Raw genomic sequence first — 25,133 nt, 5'->3', positions numbered from 1 at the left:
AGGAAGAACACTCTTTGACATAAGTCACAGCAAGATCTTTTTTGATCCACCTTCTAGAGTAATGGAAATAAAAACGAAAATACACAAATGGGACCTAATGAAACTTCACAGCTTTTGCACAGCAAAGGAAACCATAAACAAGACGAAAACACAACCATCAGAATGGGAGAAAATATTTGCAAACGAATCAATGGATAAAGGATTAATCTCCAAAATATATAAACAGCTCATGCAGCTCAATATTAAAAAAACAAGCAACCCAATCCAAAAATGGGCAGAAGACCTAAATAGACATTTCTCCAAAGAAGACATACAGATGGCCAAGAAGCACATGAAAAGATGCTCAACATCACTAATTATTAGAGAAATGCAAATCGAAACTACAACGAGGTATCACCTCACACCTGTTAGAATGAGCATCATCAGAAAATCTACAAACAGCAAATGCTGGAGAGGGTGTGGAGAAAAGGGAACCCTCTTGCACTGTTGGCGGGAATGTAAATTGATATAGCCACTATGGAGAACAGTATGGAGGTTCCTTAAAAAACTAAAAATAGAATTACCTTATGATCCAGCAATCCCACTACAGGGCATATACCCAGAGAAAACCATAATTCAAACAGACACATGCACCCCAATGTTCATTGCATTACTGTTTATAATAGCCAGGTCATGGAAGCAACCTAAATGCCCATTGACAGATGAATGGATAAAGAAGATGTGGTACATATATACAATGCAATATTACTCAGCCATAAAAAAGAATGAAATTGGGTCATTTGTTGAGATGTGGATGGATCTAGAGACTGTCATACTGAGTGAGTAAGTCAGAAAGAGAAGACCAAATATCATATATTAATGCATATATGTGGAACCTAGAAAAATGGTACAGATGAACTGGTTTGCAGGGCAGAAATTGAGACACAGATGTAGAGAACAAACAAATGGACATCAAACGGGGAAAGAAGTGGGGGGGTGGGGGTGGGATGAATTGGGTGATTGGGATTGACATGTATACACTGATGTGTATAAAATGAATGACTAATAAGAACCTGCTGTATAAAAAAATAAATAAAATTCAAAAATAAAAAAAAAGAAAGAAAGAAAGAAAAAAAAAATGGATCTCCTTTACTGTGTGGAGCAGAAGGAAGCTCAGGGTGACCCTGCCCCTGGTTGATGGGAAAAGACTCTGTCTGGAGTCTATATTCTTTAATCATGTGGAATTTATTGAAAAAGAAAAGAATGTTGAGAGATGGGGTAAGGGGATAGAGAAGTTGGAGGCCAGAGAAGAATGTGTAACAGGGCATGGATAGGAGAGGAAAGATATTTGAGCTTCCTGTCTGACACTCAGGCAGAGGAAGATGTGATTAGTTGTTGACTGGGGAAGAAACTAAATATAAATTGAGTCCAGTAGGGTGAGGGAGGATTTTTGCTGCCTGAGTCAGAGCAGGAAGCAAGGGCACAGGCTTCTAGACCTTGTTGCAGAAAGGTTGATTCCGACAGCATATAATTTGCATCCTGGTTCCATGGGAGAAGAGGTTCATGGATGGACACATGTTTTCACAGCCCTGGACGATGAATTGAAGTTTTCCACCTGAAAGAAGTAGAGACAGACTGTAATGAGCAGAAAGCTTCCTCCTCCAATCTTAGCTTTCATCCATGGTTCCCAGTGTCCCTATGTAGGCATGACCAAATCCTCCAACTTGTATATTCTTTCGCTCCTCCCTTCCATCTGCTTCTTCTGGGCCCTTCCCCCGATCAGTTGCCCACTCTCTCTAGTGAGGGACCAAACGAACCACAAGGGAATTCAGGCAGTCAAGGGAAGTTCATGGGATGGAAGTAACCAAGATCCCTTCCTTATTTTGGGGATGAGGACTGAGTGTAAGGGTAGAGAGGTGTAGAAAGACACACATACATGTCTGCCAACCTGTGAACACAGACTGGTGGACAACTGTTTATTACTTAACTCATTTATTCAATATTTACTAAATGCCTACCATGGGCTGGACATTGTGCTAAGTGCTAGGAATATATAGCCATGAACAAGATAGACACATTCCTGAGCTTACAGTCAATGTCTCAATGGCTCAAGGGGCAACCCACACATTTCTTTAATAGGAAGAGACAGCCAATCTCCCTGCCTCTTTTTAAGACATCGTAAGCCTGCTGGGAAGGACCTCTCCATCAATAGCTGGAATTCTGCTCTTGATTCTTGAAAGGATAAGGTTCTCCAGAATCTCCAAGTTTTTGGGGAATCACGCTTGTTCCCTCCTCAGGCCCCCGCCACCCTATCTCCTCCCCATCAGTACTCAAGCTGGTTGATGTGTTCTCTGGCAAAGACTGGCTCATGAAGTCCCCACATACCTTCAAAGATCTTCTTTAACATGCACTGCTGGGAATTCTGGGTGGAGCAGACTCCCTCTCCTCGAAGACATTTTCCTTGGTCATTCATATAAGAGCATGTGTGGCAATTTAATACTGGGTCTGAAAATTTAAGATCAGCCTGATGAAATAACCTTAGGATCCAGGTTGTGTAGCCTTGAGTCACACATCTGGGGAGGGATGATGGGCAACAAGTAGGTGGATACAGCACATTTCTTTTCCTGGTTCTTGTTGGGGATGTGAGGGCTCTGTGCCTGAAAGAGCATATTTTCTCTTCTGTGCCAGAGGAAATGCCTTCATTCTTATTGCTTCATCTATGATTTTCATTGCTGATGAATCCCACATTTATCTCTCTAGTACTGACTTTTATTCTAATTCATCACCCAGTGGCTTCCCGGACATTTATCATTAGATGCCCTTCTGCCGTGTCGAACTCAATAGGAGCAATAGAACTCATGTGACTGGCTCCCTTTCCTACTCCCCATCATACTCTCACTTATCCACAAGGCACAGACACTTGCAGTGAAATCTGACTGATTAATAATATGTGTTAGAATGCTGTAATGTTGCAAACATTACATCAATTCTCTATTCTCAAAGTGACCTACAATCAGGTCAGTTTGTCACAAAGCGCAGTCTCTTTGAAGTGATTCCATATTGCCTCTCCACCTCCACTGCCAATTCCCTAATTAAGGAAGCATATAAAGTGGAAAGAATATGGGCTTTGGAGTCAAACTTAAGTTTGAATCCAAGATTTGCTACTTTCTAGCCGGATGATGTAACTTCTCTCGTCTGAAAATTTGGAATACTGCTACTTATGTAATGGGGTGAAATATAAAGTGTCTATGTCTGGTAATAACTTGAGACATTAAACCTTGGATCCTGCTTTCCTTCCTTGAAGAACCCCTTTTGAGTAAGAGCCAAAGAATTGCAGTTGTCCTGGGAACTTATTTCTGGATCTAACAGACAAAAGTATCAGTATGCTTTACTTTCCATTGATGAAAGAAATGTTCACATATTGAGTGAGGTATGGAGAAGTCATTCTGGTTTATACATTAGTTAACTTGAATTTTATGCTAACTAAAACAGCCTCCTTGTGGCCTATTGAACAACTGCTTTAATTATTAAAGAAAAGGTCACATTAACCAGAAGTAAAAAATGTCCATGTGAAAAATAAAGATTAAATATCCCTCTTCATGGGATGCCAGTTCCAGTACTCCACTGATGATAAAACTCCCTTCCCAGGTGCCAAGGCCATACTGTACATGTATGTGCTGTTCTTTTTTTTTTTTTTTTTTTTTGTACCTTGAAGAAATGTATCCCTGACTTGTTTAATGTTCTTTGTTCTGACAAGATATAGAACTGTGCTCAAAACTCTGCTCCTCCAGAGCAGTTTCTCAGAGTAATCTGGGAAGCTGGCTTCCGGGCTATAGTCCTCACTTTGGCTCAGATAAAACTCTTTTCTATTATTATTATTGATTGTTTATTATTTCCATTGACACCGTGTTCAAACATAAAAACCAAGAGCTACCAGCTCCACTGCTAGACATCTCTTTAGAGGGTTTGCAAAGCATTTTAACATAGTTTGTTAAGAGGCAGATTTAGCATGAAGCTCACTAAAGTTGTCTTCCGTGAGCCCCTTCCAGGAGAGCTGTGGGCATCTGTATTCACAATTTCTTGCATAGAGTGAAGTTGGAGGAACTGCTGGCACTTTTATATTTGTTTTGTTTTTCTTAAAGAGGGCCCTCTGAACAGTTTAACCTCCAAAGGGCCCCACAAAACCTGGATCTTGCCACCTGGGATTATTGTAAAGAAATGTAAAGAGATGTAAAATGTAAACAGCTCTCTTTGGGAGAGCTGTTTGTGAAGTGTATGAACTATTCTTTCTTCTAAACTCCTTAAAATTGGTTTTCTGTATGTGTTACCTACTTCCCACCTGAAGTCAAGGATGGGCACCCATCCAAATGTGGCTCACCTGAAATTGTGCTTGAAGGCGGGATGCCTGAAGGCTGTTCACCTGATGGCTGTTCGCCTGGTGATTTTTCACCTGAGACTTGTTCAGCTGAGACCTGTTCACCTGCAGGCTGTTCACCTGAAGGCGTCTCACTTGCAACCTGTTCACTTGCAACCTGTTCACCTGCAGGCTGTTCACCTGTAGGCTGTTCACCAGAAGGCTTTTCACCCGAAGGCTGTTCACCAGAAGGTTGTTCACTGGAAGCGTGTTCATCTGGAGCATGCTCACCTGCAGCGTGCTCACTTGAAGCTTGTTCAACTGCAGCGTGCTCACTTGAAGCATGTTCAACTGCAGCGTGCTCACTTGAAGCATGTTCAACTGCGGCGTGCTCACCTGAAGAATGTTCGACTGCATCGTGCTCACCTGAAGCGTGTTCAACCGCAGTGTGCTCACTTGAACCATGCTCACTCAAAGTGTTCTCGCCTGAAGAAGTCTCATATAAAGCCTCACCATCTGAAGGGTTTGCAAGTGAAAAGTAGTCACCTGAAGGTTGCTGAACTGAAGCTTGATGAGCCATAGAGCCAGGAAGCTCAACAGGTTGACCTGATGCTCCTGGGATGGAGAAATAACAGAAGAGAGATGGTAAAGGTGAGAGAGGACGTCTGGATAAAGAGTTCTTTCCTATGGAGCAAGGCTAATGTTGTGGGGTTCCTAGGTTTCTGGGGGCCTAGGTCAAGCACCTGAAGATACTGCGGATGTTGGATGCAGTCAGCCAATGACCTGGGAGACCATGAAGGACAGGGGTGTTAAGGAAACACAGAGACCACCTCTGTGATTGAAGGGAAGAATTTTAAGATCCACAATATTTGTGTGGATCTGTGTACCCTGAGTGGGCACATGGGGGCCCCCTCACCCAGCACCAAAAGCACCTGTGCCTCCCTGACAGAGCCAACATCAGGAAATCAATGTCCCATCATTCATGTAGTCAGAAGTCCACCACTAGCCTCCCTCCAGTTCCCCTGTGGGTGAAAGGTAAGAATGGAGTTACAAGGGGGAGAGAAAGCAAACTGTTTCAGTAGCTGAGTAATTCTAGCTGAAACTGAGGGTGGAAGATTTTAAACTTTGGAGAAGATAACTTTTAAACTAGAGATGACAAATATCTAATGAACCCACAAAAATTACCAGAAGGGATTAAGACACCTTTACTTGGCAAGTTCATGTTCTTTCACACACTCAACCCCAGTCCATGTGAGTTGGGGACCCAAAGCCAAGTTGCTGTTAATTATTAAGATAAAAACAATCTTTGCTTCTATATCCCTGAATTGAGATTCCTTGTGACGTACCATTTACACCTACTTTACAGAGTTGTCATGAGTATTCAATAAGATAAATTGTGAAGTGCCTAGTCCGTTGCTCAAGTGCTCAGCTAATTTTAGCTTTCCCTCCTCCTGACCTTGCATTTGGAATTACAAAACTCTTAGCTGGTCATTCTGTTCTGACCACTCTCTTCTACATTTAATCCAGCTTATTAATGGCTGTCAGACAAATATCCTTAAGTACAACTTTCATTTTATTAAGTGTAGCACCAAGCAGACAATTTGATTATTACTTTTTTTAAAAATTATTACTCTTTGACTGAGTAACTGATTTAGACTGAGTAACCTAGAGAAGGGTGGTGAGTAGACTATAATGACTAAGTTATTAATCCTAACCAAAAGCTGAATTACAGGATCTTTGAGGCCTAAGTCCCCAAAATACTCTAGCTCTGTAAGAATCCTGAAAAAAAATATATATATATATTTGTGTGTGTGTGTGTGTATGTGTGTGTGTATTCTGAGTGATTTGAAGACCTTACAATCAATAACTTTCAAAAGGCTAGCATTAGAATATGTTGATAAAGGAAAGGTAAGATTTACTAAGGCTTTAAGGAATTTTTAATTTTAAAAAGTTGTTACAGAAATATCATCTGCTTGACTGATCCTTCAAAAGTTAACAGAAGTTTTAATAAAGAAATTTCTGATATGGAAGGGAGGCTTGAAAAAGCACACTAATTTCTTCATCATGCTTATAGTTTATGACTCACTGCCCCACCAAGTGGCTAGCACATACTACCATCTGGTAGCTATGTAGCTATGTTTCTGAGTCAACTTTTGAAAGTCTAAGAAAGCAAAAGACAAAATCTCTGAGAACTGACGTTACAGAAAACACTTTGTCATTTAACAGACAGATCAGAGCTCATGGCCTCTCACTTCTCCTGTAGGAGGAAGGAGGGAACAGAGCCCATCCTGAATGGGGATCCTGAAAGAGGAAATACAGACCACTGGATGGATAGACCAATGAAAGAGGGGCTTGTAAGGTCTCTGGCCCAGAGCCATGCTGTGTTCTCGGATGACTTTCCAGGCATACCACACTCCCATCTCCTCATGTCTCTCCTTCTACATTAACTACACAAGGATCCCCTACACTCAGTTCATGGGGGCAAACCTTCACTGGACCTCCGCAGAACCCCTAGACCAACCTTCTCATTTCACAGATCATCAGATACAATGTCAAGTGGCTGAAAGTATTAGGAACGAGACTGTGCTAAGCTAGTCTCTGATGGTGAAGCCATAACTAGGAGGAACCCACCACAGGTTCAGTAGCTCTCAGAGTTGAACTTGTTCAGCTACTCCTAATTCTGAGTTAGATTGGTTTGGGTAACTAAGATATTGGCCTTCCTTCTTCAAGGGCTGAAATGCCTTAAAGGTGCCTCTTACATGTCCACCCAGAGCCAAGACAAGAGGACTTACCTCTGGCAGATCCAAGCAGATACAGACTCACTAGCAGAAGAAACTTCTTCATCTGGATTTTGGGAGAGAGGGCACCCTGGTGTGGGGTGCCCAAGAGCCGTGAAAAAAACTGTGAGCAGAAGCTCCCAGTGCTGAGCCACAGTCTGGGATTCTAGAACCTCAGAAACAATCCATGATTCATCACAATAGGTTGTGCTCTGAGGTTCTCACTATCGCCCGATCAGGCAGGTTGGACCTCTGGCAACCCACGGCAAATTGTACTGTGAAGGCTCATGCACCGTGGTATATTGGGCTCTCTGCCCTACCTTAAAAACTCATATTACCAAAATAACATATACTCTATGTAATAAATTTTAAAATTTATCTACTCTCTTTTTAAAGTGTTCTTAACAGTGAGGTGTGATTAGCTGGTTATTTTTTGTTTGACTCTCTAAATCAGCCTTTTTTCCTTTTGGTCCTGGACCCCAGAAGGATGATCTCTCTTGAGTTGATCACCTGAGTGCTGGTTGGGGTTGGCTTTAGATTGTGTTTAGCCAATGGAAGATTGGCGGAGAGAACACACACACACACACACACACACACACACACACACACACACACACACGGATTGAGATTGAAGTATTTATTCCTCCTATTACCTCCCTGCCACAGTTCTGACACTGGCTGGGTCTTGATGTGACAGTGTTTGAAGGGTGTCCTCTCTTCCATGGCGTCAGCTCTCCACCAGGCTATGGTTACATGTTTTCCTTCCCCTGCTCCCTCAGGCCTAGGAATGATGATGATTTCTTGCAGTTGCTAAATCTGGATGCCCCAACTTTATTTTTTTGTTTCCTTAACCCTGCTCACTTCTGTTAATAGTATTTTCATAATGGCCTATATCAATCATGGTTTTGGCAGGAAACAGGTGGCAAACTCAAATGGGTAACAGGAGAATTTACGTGATATGGGCATTGAAAAGGGATCTACAAGACATATTTGAAAGCTGTGCCTTGAGCTGTAACTGCTGAGAAGATGGATGCAGTGAAGAAGCATCCACTTGGTATTAAGCTAGAACTTTGGGGGGATTGGGTGGCAGAGCTACCATAGCCCCCATCTCCTCCCTCTTCCCTGCCCACCTCTCTTGGACCACTTTGTTACATGTACCACTGAATGCTGGATCTAGAATAGATGTATTTGTCACTTTTATAATTATTTAATGCTTGTCTCCCCCATTAGACTTTTTCTTAATACATGTAGCAGGCAAATGTGATGACTTTCTTTTTTTATTTTTAATATTTATTTATTTTATGTATTTATTTTCCTTATTTTTTTTGGCTGCATCGGGTCTTAGTTGCAGCACACAGGATCTTTGTTGAGGCATGTGGGTTCTTTTCATTACAGCCCACCGTCTGCTTGGGTTTCTCTCTAGTTGCGGTGTGCAGGCTTCTCTCTAGTTGTGGCGTACGGGCTCCAGGGCATGTGGGCTCTGTAGTTTGTGGCACATGGGCTCTCTCATTGAGGCGTGCAAGCTCAGTAATTGTGGTGCGTGGGCTTAGTTGCCCCACAGCGTGTGGGATCTTAATTCCCCAACCAGGGATCGAACCCACGTCCCCTGCATTGGAAGGTGGGTTCTTTACCACTGGACCACCAGGGAAGTCTCTTCCCCATTAGACTTTAAGCTCCTTGAAAATGATGTTCCAGTCTGTCTTGATCACTGTTGTATCCTCACTACCTAACAGCATGCTTGACACATAACAGGTGCATTTTTCCTGCATGAAGGAATAAATGAATTATCTTTTCTGGACCTCGCTCTACTTCATGGAGGAAGATGTATAGACAGCCCCTAGAGTGGGCTGGCTGAAGATTCTGGGTCAGTGGGAGAAAGCAGGACCTCAGGGATCAGAAGTTGCAGAGGCCTACCCTACTTGGCTTGAGTTGGAGGACAAAACTAGGATTTCCAGGTCTGCGGCTCAACTCCTCTGGAGGAGAGAAAGGCATGACACAGAATGCTGTCAATAGTTCCTTTTTTTGATGTGGAGTGAGTTAGGAGAAAGAGCTGAGATCACATTCAGTCAGACTTTTGTTGATAGAAGCAGTGGAAATTAGTGGAAAGGAAGAGGTGCTATCTATACCACCTACCAGTTTAAAGTTTGCCAGCAGTTCTCTGTAATTATCAGAACTTTCTGGGACATCCCTGCCTCACGCCTCCCCAGGAGTCACAGTATTAACAGATAAGACCTTAAAGCCTGAATGTTCTCTCCTTAAACCTCATCCTCCAACTTCTTCCTCCCTCTTCGTAAGGTTGGCTTTACAGGACTATACCTCAACCCCACCCAGGCTGGCTTTCACTGGGCTCTACTTTGGGAATCTTCTCCCTGTGTCCAGTAGTCTGGCACTTCAAAGTCCAACCTGTGAATATCTGAGCTCATCATAGAGGAAGCCATGTGGTGATGGAGAATTCACTATGGAATTTGAACAGTTCTGGAGCTAAGACATCCAGAGGTATTCCAGTTCCTGCCTAGATGAGTTAATGCTCCAATTTCTAATGCCCCAAATGAACCAAAGAACTAGCCAACTCAGCCCCTGTAATGTTTGTGACCTGGTTAAAAAAGATGAACTTAGTCAGAGTCTTCTCCTAGAAATATGCAGTTGGAACACAGAAAGACAGAGAAAATTAGCTATGGGGAGCTGAGTTGAAAGGTCATTTAGACTCATGTGCTGAGACCACTATTTGGGGCCAAATGGGGGATAAGCAAGCTGAGAAGTCCAGGAGAAAGTAGCAGAGAGAAAAGAGTACAGTGGAGATGAGAGATACCAGGCCTCATTCGGTTTACCTTAAACGATGGGGAATTAGATATACATGTCAGAATACACACCACCCAGACTGGGCCTCATGGAGACCTGAACACAGTCTGTGACCTGAAATAGTTCTGGATACACAGCTGTTCTAGTAATAGTTATCTGGTAGACCTTCTTTTCTTCTAGTCTTCCTGCCTACGTTCTTACTGCTCTTGCTCTAAACTGACTTTCCTCTACTCTCTATGCTGTGACTTTCGCTTACTTATAACTCCTACTGATTCATAACATTTGTCTTTTTTGAAGTATAGTTGATTTACAATGTTGTGTTAATTTGTGGTGTACAGCTAAGTGATTCAGTTATACACATGTACACACATATATATTCTTTTTCATGTTCTTTTCCACTAGGTTTATTACAAGCTATTGAGTATAGTTCCCTGTGCTATACAGTAGGACCTTGTTCTTTATTTTATATATAGTAGTTTGTACCTGTTAATCCAAAACTCCTAATTTATCCCTCCATCCCCCCACCCCATTTCCCCTTTGGTTACCATTAAGTTTGTTTTCTACGTCTATGAGTCTGTTTCTGTTTTGTAAATAAGTTCATTTGTATCATATTTTAGATTCCACATATAAGGGATATCATGTAATATTTGTCTTTCTCTGTCTGACTTATTTCATTTAGTATGATATTCTCTAGGTCCATCCATGTTGCCGCAAATTGAAATATTTCATTATTTTTATGACTGAGTAGTATTCCATTTATATATATATATATATATATATACATATATATATATATATATGTATATATATATGTACAACATCTTTATTCGTTTATCTGTCAATGGACATTTAGGTTGTTTCCATGTCTTGGCTATTGTGAATACTGCTGCTATGAGCATTGGGGTGCATGTGTCTTTTTTGGATTAGAGTTTTCTCTGGATATATGCCCAGGAGTGGGATTGCTGGATCATATGGTAACTCTATTTTTAGTTTTTTAAGGAACCTCCATACTGTTCTCCATAGTGGCTGCACCAATTTACATTCCCACCAACAGTGTAGGAGTGTTCCCTTTTCTCCACACTCTCTCCATTTATTATTTTTAGACTTTTTAATGATGGCCATTCTTTTTTTTTTTTTAATAGATTTTTTAAAAATTTATTTATTTATTTTTAGCTGTGTTGGGTCTTCGTTTCTGTGCGAGGGCTTTCTCTAGTTGCGGCAAGCGGGGGCCACTCTTCATCGCGGTGCACGGGCCTCTCACTATCACAGCCTCTCTTGTTGCTGAGCACAGGGTCCAGACGCGCAGGCTCAGTAGTTGTGGCTCACGGGCCCAATTGCTCCGCGGCATGTGGGATCTTCCCAGACCAGGGCTCGAACCCGTGTCCCCTGCATTGGCAGGCAGGTTCTCAACCACTGCGCCACCAGGGAAGCCCAATGATGGCCATTCTGACCGGTGTGAGGTGATACCTCATTGTAGTTTTGATTTGCATTTCTCTAATAATTAGCGATGTTGAGCATCTTTTCATGTGTCTATTGGCCATCTGTATGATTTATAACTTTTGCTCACTCAGAGTTTCTGAATGTTCATTACTTCTGCTTACTCATGACTTCTGTTTATTCACGGCTTATGCTTACCCCCGACTTCCCTGACATGTGCCTTTGTCTAGTCTTTGGTCCTAATAGGCATTCTTGACTCTGACATTCAGTTTTCAAGAGAGAAAATCTCAATGGCTTAACCTCTCATTCTCATCCCTTTTGCACAAAATTCTAATGCCAGGCTACCACACAGGTCTTTCATGCAATTCACAGTGGCCAGGATGGAGGTCTATGTGATACCTAGCATGGTGATCTATGTTAAGAAACCTAGAAAGGGGTCAGAGCTGTGGTAACCATTCTGAAGTTTCCTGAAAGTCAGAGGGGGCACAGTAAAATGGAAGGCATGTTGCTTCACCTGTGCACTGCTACTGCCAGGGGAAGGTATCAAGACCTTGCACAATCTGTCCCCACATGTACTTTCTCTGTCTTGTCTTTCTGCTCCTCCCCTTCCCTTTCTCTACCTTCATCCCAAGCTCCATCACAGGCCACATCCATACACAACTTCTAATTATTCTCTGAATATGCAATGCCCTCTGCATTTTCATGGTTCCCCTCCCCCTTCCTGAAACTACTTCTCCATCTAGTCTTCCTGATAAGCATTAATTCTTAACTCTTCACACACTCCCTGGGAAGTCTTAATCCATGTCAATCACCACCTACCAACTGAAGACTCCCCAAATCCACCAATCTGGCCCACAGACTCCTCTCTTTTCAGTTTAGACCCATATATCCAACTACCAGCTGGACATCCCAGAACATTTGAAACTCAACATTTGTGATACTGAATTCATCATTTGTACTCCAGCTCTGTTCCTGGGACTTTTAGCTTGGAATGGGCATACCTTGTTTTACTGTGCTTTACTTTATTGTGCTTCTCAGGTACTGCATTTTTTACAGATTGAAGGTTTGTGGCAACCCTGCATCAAGCAAGTCTATTGGTGCCATTTTTCCAACAACGTCTGCTCACTTCATGCCTCTATGTCACATTTAGGCAATTCTTGTCTTATTTCAAACTTTTGCATTATTATTAACTTTGTTATGGTAATCTGTGATCAGCAATTTTTGTTACTCTTCGAAAAAATTACGACTCACTGAAGGCTCAGATGATGGTTAGCTTTTTTTTTTTTTTTAATTATTTATTTATTTATTTATTTATTTGTCTGTGTTGGGTCTTCGTTTCTGTGCGAGGGCTTCCTCTAGTTGCGGCAAGCGGGGGCCACTCTTCATCGCGGCGCGCGGGCCTCTCACTATCACGGCCTCTCTTGTTGCGGAGCACAGGCTCCAGACACACAGGCTCAGTATTTGTGGTTCACGGGCCTAGTTGCTCCGCGGCATGCGGGATCCTCCCAGACCAGGGTTTGAACCCGTGTCCCCTGCATTAGCAGGCAGATTCTTAACTACTGCACCACCAGGGAAGCCCTGGTTAGCATTTTTAATCAAAGTATTTTTAAATTGAGAAATGTACATTATTTTTTAGATATTATGCTATTGCATGCCTGCTAGACTACAGTATAGTATAAACATAACTTTTTTATGCACTGGGAAACCAAAAAAATGCATGTGACTCACTTTATTGCAATGTTTGCTTTATTGTGGTAATCCGGAACCCAACCTCCAAGGTATGCCTGGGCGAGTCACATGATAAAAGTTATGTTTATACAGCAGAAACTAACACAACCTTGTAAATCAGCTATACTCCAATAAAAATTAATTTAAAAAAAAGCCTTCTCAATTAAAAAGAAGTTATGTCTACACTACACTGTAGTCTATTAAGCATGCAATAGCATTATGGCTAAAAAATGTACATACCTTAATTTAAAAATACTTTATTGACAAAAAATGCCAACCATCATCTGAGCCTTCAGTGAGTCACAATCTTTTTGCTGGTGGAGGCTTTGAAATACTGTGAGAATTAGCAAAATGTGACACAAAAACATGAAGTGAGAACATGCTGTTGGAAAAAGTGGCACTGATAGACTTGCTCAATGCAGGGTTGCCGCCAACCTTCAATTTGTAAAAAGCAAAATATCTGCGAAGCGCAATAAAGGGTGGGAGTGTGGCACAATAAAACGAGGTGTGCCTGTAACTGACTTCCCCCTTGCCCTCACCTCCGCATTATGTCAGTTTCACCTCAAACTAGTTTATCAGCTCCTCTTTATTCCCACCAGCATAACCCAAGTTCAGGCTCTCATCTCCTTTCCCCTGGACCACTGAAACAGCTTCCTCTCGGCCTCTGTTGTCCTCATCAGAACTTTCTTTTTTTCTGTTGCCAAAACTGACTTCTAAAACTAAAATCCTGAGTAGTAAAATTCTGCAGAAACTCCAAATAAGGGTCTCTCAGATCAGAGCTTCTCTAGCTACAGCTGCCATAGCCTTACATCCCCACAGGAGCTCAGCCTGCAAACAGATGGTTAGATACTTCTGCACCATCCTTTTGAGACAACACCTTCTCCATCGTCAGGTTGCATGAACCCAAAAGGAGCAGCTGTTCAAAGGTGGGGAAAGCTTCTGTTTGGCTGGCCATATAATATTTGTCCCTTCTGTAACAAATCAAGTCAGGGATGGGAGGAAGGATATTATCACTGGGAATTGTGTGAGTAAAAGGATACAGCAATTTCTACCTTTCACTTGACCGGCTTTTCATAATTGTGACTCAACCAGTGGTGTGCTGAGAGCTGGCTTCAACTGGCTTATGAGAGCTGATTATTAGAGTTTCAGGAATTTTACAAATTGGTGGTTGAACACAGGTATTAATAAAAATTAACATATAAACTGACAAATTATATTAGAAACAAAGATAAATACTCAAAACCTCATCACTCCTTATTTATTTTACTACATTTTACTATTAATCTGCACTGTTAAGGTTATTTAGTTCTGTTGTATCTGTGTGTTAGAAATACTGTATAATGGTGTGCACATCTCTTAACTTAATTCAGTGACGTCAGGATGGTAGCTTGAAATTGCCATTGACACCATGTAAATCTACAAATTCTACAAATCAGGACTCTCCCCACCCTCCTTCACCCCACAAGCCAGTTGTTAAACATTTACCAGCACACCAGTGGACTAAACCCATGTACTTATAACCTAGGAAAGTTGATGATCGACTTCTCTTCAGAACACTGAAATCTTGCAAACTTATTTAGCATAGGAACTCATCTATGACAGGGCAACTGCTAAAAGCTTTTAAAACTAACAGCCTGGAATTCTGCTGTGACTGAAGCCAGATGGAGAATGACAACTGAAACTAATGGTGGAGACCAACATATACAGTCTTTTGTGTTTCTTTTGTAAGAAAGAGAGAAGTTTTCTTAATCTTAAAAAAAAAAAAATGCATACCATTTTTGGGTAAACATATAAAATCTTAGTCTACCCTAAGGAGGCCCCCTTTAAACCTCCTTGATGGTGGCTGAGAAAGGGGTTGACTGCTTCCTGATACCTCTATGGGCTAAGATGATTTTTGTCAAGCTTTGTACAGTTTGTACTAAGAAAGCAATTAGGTTTTACTTTCTTTTATAAAGTGTATTATAGTAACTGTATTCATATATTTATTAAATGACACATCCTCCCACCCTAAGGTTCAGACATTGTCTGTCCCCACCCCTAACTCATGCACCATACATCATGTTGAGCCCCTCAGCACTCCTCAGGCTACAATGGGTCTCCTCTATCTTTTCCACAGCAGGAAAGACTGTGAACAGGAGCTGGGGTAGCCCCTGGCCTCGGTGAGGGGTTTGGACAGCTGGACTCTCTGGAAGGAGAGTCAGGGAGAAGCTTCAGGGAGTGGAGAGAAGAGAACCCCCAGGAACTGGGCTATGCATCAGGGCCCACCCTCCTCCCCTTAGAATCCCAGCGCATTCTAGGACTAGGGCTAACTGGGAGTCCCAGAAAAAAACCCACTAAGTAAAAACCTTATTCTTAGCAGATTATAAAAAATTATTTCTGAGGAAACACATCCATTCTTGTTCATGATGTGGAGCTGGTGCTAGGGACCTTCTGAGTCTAAAGGATCCATATCTGGCAGCAGGAATCCAGTCCTCAGACACTAATTTGGTGGCTCTTGGGACCCAGAAGACTTGCCAGGTTTCCCTGGCAGAGTCACAGGGTCAATGGAGTCTGCAGATCCGGGTTTCAATCTGCCAGCTATCCTTTGTCACCTGGGACTAACCGCTTCCTTTTAGTTTTCTCATCGATAAAATGGAGACATTAATAACTACCATATAGGCTGTTGTGTGAGAATCAAATCGAATAACATTGTTCAGATATTTAGCACTGTGTCTGGTACATAGCAAGCTCTCAGTCAATCATGCTGTTTTGGGCTGAAGCAGGTGACACAACCTCCTCAGACTTCAGAGCTGGGCTGGGGAATAATTATACCCCTATGGAATAAGCCCTCCGTTTTAGTGGGTTTCCTGTTCTTAAGCTGGGATTGAAGGTTAAAGCCAAGTTGCGGGGGGTATATGTTCATTCTTGAAGTCCGATGTTTGTTTGGGTAAGAGGGGGACCCAGGATCTGGGGTGGGCCTAGGGCTGCAAGGGAGCCTGAAGCCAAAGGTACAAAACTTTTCCCTCCAGATCAGTGTTTTTAAATTACATTCGTCAAGCAGTGTAAACAAACAAAAATCTCTAGTCTGTAATGCAGCCTGCCTGAAAGATAAACCCAAATCTGCTATTTTATGTTTAGTGTTTTACTGAGCAACAGTCTAGGCAAGTATCCACTTCTTCTAATTTTTTTTTTTTTTTTTGTCATTTTATTTCATTTTTTGGCCGCACTGCACGTCATGCAGGATCTTAGTTCCCCGACCAGGAATCAAACCCGTGCCCCCTGCAGTGGAAGCGCGGACCGCCAGGGAAGTCCCCTAATTTCTCTGAAATCAAAAGATTTCAGTATCTGGACTTAAACCGTATTCAAGGAAATAGTCCCCGAAGTACGGAAGATCACGGTGTATGCCCCACCCCTCCAGGGTCATTAGCTCACCTGGATCTCATAAATCCTTTGGCCGCGTAAGGCAGACATGATTCTCCCATTTAAAAGCTAGTTAAAATGGGAGCAAAAGAAGCCTTGAAAGAACGTGGCTCCCTCAGCAGGGCAGGTGGCGGTGAGCAGAGCCTGTGCAGCAGGAACGCGGGGCTCCCATCGGGCCCTTGGCTCACGCCGCATCCGCATCCTGGGGAAGCCCAGCCCCTCGCCTCGGCTCCCATTGGCTGCCGTGCCTGCCGGGGTTATAAAGCCAGATCCTCAGGGTCCGGGCGCCTGCAGCTGCCCCACCTCCTGCTACTGCCTTGTCCTCGATCGGAGATGGGGACGCGCTTCCTGCTGCTGCTGCTGCTGGGCCTCTCCTTGCTGCTGGGCCTCCTGCAAGGTGAGCCCCTGCCGGGCGTCTGGGAGGGCCGTGGGGACTGGGTCTAGGTGAGGCCGACCCACAGGGGCTGTGGGTTGATGGGCGTGGGGCAGTGGGAAGAAAGGCACAAGGACCTAACCCGAGCCTTGGAGGTGACCACAGCCTCACCCCACCCCTCTCTTTCCTCCTCCACCCTCTCTCCTTTGCATCTTCCACTTTGGGTCCCACTCTGCTCCTCTTCCCTTTCTTCTTCCTCCTCCCTCCCCCATTTTACTTCAGCCTCTACCTCCCTCCCACCTCAGTTCTAATCCCTGATACTCCCCCATGCCTCAACCTTTCTTATTGAGAGCCCTACATTTGAATTGAAAGGGGACAAAGAAGGTTCTTTGTGGGTGGTGCATGTGGGCTGTTCCCAGAAGGAGGAGTGATCACGAGCCCTAGAAGCGGGGTCAGTGAAGGACTTGACCTCACTCCTCCAGCAGCACAGCCCATCCCTGGGAGGACAGGGCGAGCCCTCTGCGCTCAGGTGCAGACCCTGTGCCTAGAGGCGCACACGCCTCCTCGCAGGCGTAAGCCAAGCGCGGAGGAACGACCTGCTTTCCGCACACTCGTCGGCCGCTGGGAGCCGGTCAGTGTCCAGGCGCACCTGGGTCACAGGTGTGCTCCCTCCTGAGCAGCCGGGACGCTGGGCCGGAAGGGCCTTATTATGCTGCTTTGACTTTCCAGCTCTAGAATGTTTCCAGTGTCACCGAGTCAACGCCAGCGGGGTTTGCGAGAGCGGGGAAAGCTTCTGCCAGACTCAAGGCAGCCAGCAGTGCTTCCTGAGGAAGGTCTACGAAGGTAGGTGGGGCCTGAGAAGTCTCCTGGGTGACCTTTAGCCTGATCTTGAGGGAGTTGGCTCTCTCAGGAGCCCTGGGGGCAAAAGCAGAGAGTGTGGGAGAGTTTGTTTGTTTGTTTTCCTAAAAAGTTGGAAAAGAGTCCTCTGGATCTGGTGCTGGACTGCCACGGGCCCTTGACTGTACCAGTAGACCTATCAGGAGAAAAAAGTGCTTGTTGAGGGCTCCCTGAATCCTTGGGTAGTCCCCGTACATACTCAGGGAGGACAGGAATTGGACTCTGAATATTCCCCTGGAGCTTGTGTGTGGTAGCACTTTTGGGAACGGGAGGCCTTGGTGCCAACAGGATGAGAGGTTGGGAGAGGATGGCCCACTGGGGGCGCATGTCAATCAGCATGGCTCTGATGTCCTTTCTTACGTGGCTGCCTGACTCCTCAGGACAATGCGTTCTTTCTCCTCATTAGTTGAGGCACTCATTCTTTTTTTTTTGGCCGCACTGCAACATGTGGGATCTTAATTCCCTGACCAGGGATCGAACCCGTGCCCCCTGCATTGGGAGTGTGGAGTCTTAACCACTGGACCGCCAGGGAAGTCCCGAAGGGCTCATTCTTGCAACAAAGATGTATTATTTACCTCTTATGTGGCAAACACTTGAACTTGGAGGCCACAAACCAGAGATCCTCTTGTCTTTCTTCCTCTCCAGGTGACAGGTTCCTGTATGGATACCAGGGCTGTGGGGACCTGTGTCTCCCCATGTCTTTCTTCAGACAAAATGCTCGAGTGGATTTTGTGTGCTGCAGTGACTCATCTTTCTGTAACAAGCTTTAGAGACTTGGCCCTTCTTTGCCCTGTTCCACTGTTCATTCAGCCCTTTCCTAGACTCCTGCTGCCTCAAAAGACTGGGCCATCTTTCCCCAGCACCGTCCCAGCCCTGACACCTACTCAGCTACAGGTGTTGATGTTTCAACACCTTAACCCACCAGATAGATGCCTTCTCCTTCCCACCACCCTTGGTGCTCTTTCTTTCTCAGATTCCTATCTCCTTCCCTTTGTCTCGGCTTTCTCTTCCCTCCCCCAACACCCCCATCATTGGCCGGCATATAGCAAGCTCTGCCTTCCTGTCTTCAACAATTATTTCCTGATTGTTAAACTCTCTAATTAGGTGCTGATGATATAACAGTGAATAAGGTAGACCTGACCCCTGCCCTCCATATGTCTTCAGTTTAGTGGTTCCTTTACTGCCAGTCTGACCAGGGTCACGAGAGCTGCAGCATCTTGCCCCCCTCTTATTCATGGAACTTAGGGTTGGGAGGGATTCCTTCACCACCACCCTCATTTGACACACACACACACACACACACGTGAGTGCTCTTTCTCAGTCTTTCCCCCTTTCCACTGTTTAGCTTTTTTCCTAATAAATCACATATGTTTTTAGGTTGGTCTTCTTTGGAATTTTTGTTTTCGCCTTTTAATTACATGAGTAAAAGCCATATTTAACTTAGAATAAGTATAAAATACTGGCAAAAGTAGACATTACTGGCAACCCCATCCTATCACACAGAGATGTTTTCTTGTTTACATTTTCAAGTATGTCTTTCCAGGCTTTTTTTTTTAACATATAATTATGCTACTTTATAATTCTTTATTTTATTTATTTTTGGCTGTGTTGAGTCTTCGTTTCTGTGCGAGGGCTTTCTCCAGTTGCGGCAAGCGGGGGCCTCTCACTATTGCGGCCTCTCTTGTTGCGGAGCACAGGCTCCAGACGCGCAGGCTCAGTAGTTGTGGCTCACGGGCCCAGTTGCTCCGCGGCATGTGGGATCTTCCCAGACCAGGGCTCGAACCCGTGTCCCCTGCATTGGCAGGCAGATTCTCAACCACTGCGCCACCAGGGAAGCCCTTTTCCAGGCTTTTAAAAGCAGAAGTAGGTCATGATATGTGTGTGTGTTCAGATATAAATATATATATACATTTATATATATTAAAAATTATAACCTGCTTTTTAATATAAATTATGGATATCTTTCCAATGATACTTTTATGTTACCATCTTTTATTGATTACATATTAGTGCATCATATACCTACAATATCTATTTAACAAGTTCTGTACTGTTATTTTGATTACTTTCAATTCTTAAAAGTCAGATTTATTAAGTTATCATTGACATGCAGTAAGTTCATGCTTTTTAGGCGTGCAGTTCCCTCAAATATGATCAATTATGTGTGGGTGTGTGGTAGTTTATTTTTGCATATGAATGTCCAATTGTTGTAGCACCATGTGTTGAAAAAATTACCCTTTCTCCTTTAAAAATTTTTAATTGAAGTACAGTGTGATACATAATCTATAAAAATATCCTTTTTTCTTTTAGTTACCTTGGCACATTTATCTAAGATCCATTGACCATATTGGTGTAAGTCCACTTCAGGACTCTTCCTTTTCTTCCATTGACCTGTATGTCTCTCCTAGGCCAATACCACGTTGCCTTGATTACAATAGGTTTATTGTGAATCTTGATATTAGGTAGTGTGAGTCTTCCAACTTGTTCTTCCTCAAAGTTATTTTGAATATTCTAGGTTCTTTGCAGTCCCATGAAGATTTTCAAATCAGCTTAATGATTTCTTTAAAAAAAAATGTTTTCATTGGAGTATAGTTGATTTACAATATTATATTTGTTTCAGGTGTACAGCATAGTGATTTAGTATTTTTGAAGATTATACTCTATTATAGGTTATTACAAGATAATGGCTATAATTCCCTGAGCTATACATTATATCTTTGTTGCTTATCTATTTTATATATAGTAGTTTGTGCTTGTTAATCCCATACCCCTGATTTGTCCCTCCCCACTCCCTTCTCCCCGCTGGTATCCACTAGTTTGTTTTCTGTATCTGTGAGTCTGTTTCTGTTTTACATATACATTTATTTTTTTAAATTCCATGTATAAGTGATATCATACAGTATGTCTTTCCCTGTCTGACTTATTTCACTAAGCATAATATTCCTCTAGGTCCATCCACATTGGGGGAAATGGCAAAATTTCACTCTTTTCTATGGCTGAGTAATATTCCATTGAGTATGTGTGTGTATGTATGTATGTATAAAATACAACATCTTCTTAATCCAGTCATCTTTTGATGGGCACTTGGGTTGCTTCCATGTCTTGACTATTGCAAGTAGTGCTGCTATGAACGTTGGGGTGCATGTATCTTTTTGAGTTAGTGTTTGTTTTTTCCAGATATATAACCAGGAGTGGAATTTCTGGGTCATATGATAGTTTTTTTTAGTTTTTTGAGGAACCTCCATACAGTTTTCCTTAAGGGCTGCACCAATTTACATCCCCACCAACAGTGTACAAGTGTTCCCTTTCTCCACATCCTCTCTAACATTTGTTATTTGTAGACTTTTTGATGATAGCCATTCTGACAGATGTAAGGTGATATCTCATCGTGGTTTTGATTTACATTTCTCTAATAATTAGTGATGCTGAGCCTCTTTTCATATGCCTGTTAACCATCTATATGTCTTCTCTGGAAAAATGTCTACTTAGGTCTTCCCCACTTTTTGATTGGGTTGTTTGTTTCTTTGATATTGGAGTTTTATGAGCTGTTTGTATATTTTGGAAATTAAGCCCTTGTTGGTCACATCATTTGCAAATATTTTCTCCCAGTCCATAGGTTGTCTTTTCATTTTGTTTATGGTTTCCTTTGCTGTACAAAAGTTTATAAGTTTGATTAGGTCACACTTGTTTATTTCTGCTTTTATTTCTATTGCCTTGGGAGAATGACCTAAGAAAACATTGGTATGATTTATGTCAGGGAAGGTTTTGCCTATGTTCTCTTCTAAGAGTTTTATGGTGTCATGTCTTATATTTAAGTCTTTAAGCCATTTTGAGTTTATTTTTGTGTACGGTGTAAGAGTGTGTTCTAACTTCATTGATTTATGTCCAGCTTTCTGAATATAACTTGCTGAAGAGACTATCTTTTCTCCATTGTATATTCTTGCCTCCTTTGTTGAAGATTAACTGACCATAGGTGTGTGGGTTTATTTCTGGGCTCTCTGTTCTCTTCCATTGATCCATATATCTGTTTTGTGCCTGTGCCACACTGTTTTGATTATTGTAGCTTTGTAGTATTGTCTGAAGTCTGGGAGGGTATGGCCTCCTGCTTTGTTCTTTTTTTTTTTTAAACAAAGACAATTAGTATTTATTTATTTTTTTTGTCTGTGTTGGGTCTTTGTTGCTGTGCACCGGCTTTCTCTAGTTGCGGCGAGTAGGGGCTACTCTTTGTTGCGGTGAGCGGGCTTCTCATTGCGGTGACTCCTCTTGTTGCGGAGCACGGGCTCTAGGTGTGCAGGCTTCAGTAGTTGCAGCACGCAAGCTCGGTAGTTGTGGCTCGCGGGCTCTAGAGCGCAGGCTCAGTAGTTGTGGTGCACAGGCTTAGTTGCTCCACGGCATGTGGGATCTTCCTGGACCAGGGCTCGAACCCGTGTCCCCTGCGTTGGCAGGCGAATTCTTAACCACTGCACCACCAGGGAAGTCCTCCTGCTTTGTTCTTTTTCCTCAGGAATGCTTTGGCTATTCTGGGTCTTTTGTGGTTCCATATCAATTTTAGGATTATTTGTTCTAGTTCTGTGAAGAATGTCATGGGTAATTTGATAAGGATCACATTAAATCTGTATATTGCTTTGGGTAGTATGGCCATTTTAACAGTATTCCTCCAATCCAAGAGCATGGGATATCTGTCCATTTCTTTGAATCATCTTCAGTTTCCTTTATTAGTGTTTTATAGTTCTCAGCATATAAGTCTTTCACCTCCTTGGTCAGATTTATTCCTAAGTATTTTATTTTTTTGATGTGATTTTAAAAGGGATTGTTTTTTTAGATTCCCTTTCCAATATTTCATTGTTATTGTAAAGAAATGCAACTGATTTCTGTATGTTACTCTTGTATCCTGCTACCTTGCTGAATTAGTTTATCAGTTCTAGTAGTTTTTGTGTGGAGGTTTTAGGGTTTTCTATATATAGTAACATCTTACTGAAAACCCAAATGAATTTTTTTGCCAACCCAATATCATGTCATCTGCATCTAATGACAATTTTACCTCTTCCCTTCCAATTTAGACACCTTTTATTTCTTTTTCTTCTCTGATTGCTGTGGCTAGGACTTCCAATACTATGTTGAATAGAAGTGGTGAGAGTAGGCATCCTTGTCTTGTTCCAGATTTTAGTGGGAAGGCTTTCTGCTTTCCACTGTTGTGTATTATATTGGCTGTGGGTTTGTCATAAAAGGCTTTTATTATGTTGAGATATGTTCCCTCTATACCTACTTTGGTAAGAGTTTTTATCATGAATGGATGTTGAATTTTATCAAATGCTTTTTCTGCATCTGTTGAGATGATCATATGGTTTTTGTCTTTTCTTTTGTTGATGTGGTGTATCACATTGATTTGCAAGTGTTGAACCATCCTTGTGACACTGGGATGAATCCAACTTGATTGTGATGTATGATCTTTTTAATGTATTGTTGGATTCGGTTTGCTAATATTTTGTTGAGAATTTTTGCGTCTATATTCATTAAAGATATTGGCCTGTAATTTTCTTTTTTTGGTAGTGTCTTTCTCTGGTTTTGGTATCAGGGTGATGCTGGCTTCATACTATGTCTTTGGGAGTGTTACCTCCTCTTCAATCTTTTGGAAGTGTTTGAGAAGGATCAGTATAATTTCTTCTTTATATGTTTGGTAGAATTCGCCTGTGAAACCATCTGGTCCTGGACTTTTGTTTCTAGGGAGGTTTTTAAATTAAAGCTTCTATTTCAGTTCCAGTAATTGTTCTGTTCAAATTATCTGTTTCTTCTTGATTCAGTTTGGTGGGCTGTATGTTTCTTGAAAGTTGTCCATTTCTTCTAGGTTGTCGATTTTTTTGGCATATAATTGTTCGTAGTATTCTCTTATTATTATTTATTTATTTATTTTGTATTTCTGTGGTATCAGTTGTTATTTCTCTTTGTTCATTTCTTCTTTTATTTTGGTCCTCTCTTTTCTTGGTGAGTCTGGCCAGAGGTTTGTCAATTTTGTTTAAGCTTTCAAAGATCCAACTCTTGGTTTTATTGATTTTTTTTTCTATTTTTAAAATCTCTGTTTGTTTATTACCTCTCTGATCTTTATTATTTCCTTCCTTCTGCTGACTTCTGGTTTTGTTTGTTCTTCTTTTGCTAATTATTTTAGGTGGTAGTTTAGGTTGTTTATTTGAGATTTTCTTTTCTATTTTTCATATTTCTTTTCTTTCTTTCTTTTTTAATGAAGGCCTGTATCTCTATTCCCTCTAGTAACTTCTTTTGTTGCATCTCATAGATTTTGTATGATTGTGTTTATTTTTATTTATTTATTTTAAAATTATTTATTTATTTGGCTGTGTTGGGTCTTCATTGCTGTGCACGGGCTTTCTCTAGTTGCAGTGAGCAAGGGCTACTCTTCGTTGCAGTGTGCAGGCTTCTCATTGTGGTGGCTTCTCTTGTTGCAGAGCACGGGCTCTAGTTGTGTGGGCTTCGGTAGTTGTGGCTCATGGGCTCTAGAGCACAGGCTCAGTAGTTGTGGCACACAGGCTTAGTTGCTCCGCGGCATGTGGGATCTTCCTGGACCAGGGCTCGAATCCGTGTCCCCTGCATTGGCAGGCAGATTGTTAACCACTGCGCCACCAGGGCAGTCCCTGATTGTGTTTATATTGTCATTTGTGTCGAGGTATTTTAAATTTCCTCTTTGATTTCATCATTGGCCATTGGTTTTTTTAGTAGCATGTTGCTTAGTCTCCATGTAATTTTTTTCTTTCTCATTTCTCTTTCTACAGTTGATTTCTAGTTTCATGCCATTGTGGTGACAAAATATGCTTGAAATAATTTCTATACTCTTAAAAATAAGTTATTGAGGCTTTTATTCTGCCCTAGTATGTGGTCAGTCCTAGAGAATGCTCCATGTGCACTTCAAAAGAATGTGTATTCTGGTTTTTTTGGATGTAATGTCCTGAAAATATCAATTAATTTTAAGTGTTCTACTGTATCATTTAGGACTTCTGCTGCCTTATTGATTTTCTGTCTGGAAGGTCTGTCCATTGGTGTGAGTGGAGTGTTAAAGTCTTCTACTATTTTTGTATATCTGTCAGTTTCTCCCTTTAATTTTGTTAGTATTTGTTTTATGTATTTGGCTGCTCCTATATTGGGTGCATATATGTTGATGAGTGTTAATCCTCTTCTTGTATTGATCCTCTTATCATTATATAGTGCCCTTCTTTTTCTTTCTTTATGGCCTTTTTTTTTTTTTAATTTTATTTATTTATTTATGGCTGTGTTGGGTCTTCGTTTCTGTGCGAGGGCTTTCTCTAGTTGCGGCAAGTGGGGGTCACTCTTCATCGCGGTGCGCGGGCCTCTCACTATCGCGGCCTCTCTTGTTGCGGAGCAC

The 25,133-nt window shown here is 42.1% G+C and overlaps 2 protein-coding genes across 2 annotated transcripts; one reads left to right on the top strand and one right to left on the bottom strand.

The window, feature by feature from the left end:
- Positions 1-986: 986 nt before the first annotated feature.
- LOC309667462 (uncharacterized protein) lies at positions 987-7,059 on the bottom strand. The gene is made up of 3 exons (XM_082475919.1): positions 4,358-7,059; positions 2,365-2,484; positions 987-1,594 (listed from the first exon to the last, which is right to left on the bottom strand). Exons 1-3 carry the CDS (start codon positions 4,911-4,913, stop codon positions 1,470-1,472), a joined length of 801 nt encoding a protein of 266 aa, XP_082332045.1. The 5' UTR covers positions 4,914-7,059; the 3' UTR covers positions 987-1,469.
- A 5,885-nt stretch (positions 7,060-12,944) lies between these two features.
- On the top strand, positions 12,945-24,984 carry LOC309667463 (protein PIP-1-like). Its single transcript, XM_082475920.1, has 3 exons — positions 12,945-16,870; positions 17,576-17,689; positions 18,389-24,984. Exons 1-3 carry the CDS (start codon positions 16,552-16,554, stop codon positions 18,511-18,513), a joined length of 558 nt encoding a protein of 185 aa, XP_082332046.1. The 5' UTR covers positions 12,945-16,551; the 3' UTR covers positions 18,514-24,984.
- Positions 24,985-25,133: the final 149 nt, after the last annotated feature.

This window comes from Balaenoptera physalus, assembly GCF_965194825.1.
Source record: "Balaenoptera physalus genome assembly, chromosome: 10".
In the NCBI taxonomy this organism is placed as follows: domain Eukaryota; kingdom Metazoa; phylum Chordata; class Mammalia; order Artiodactyla; family Balaenopteridae; genus Balaenoptera; species Balaenoptera physalus.
The sequence above is the reverse complement of the archived record's forward strand: the minus strand, read 5'-3'. Positions and strand labels throughout refer to the sequence as shown.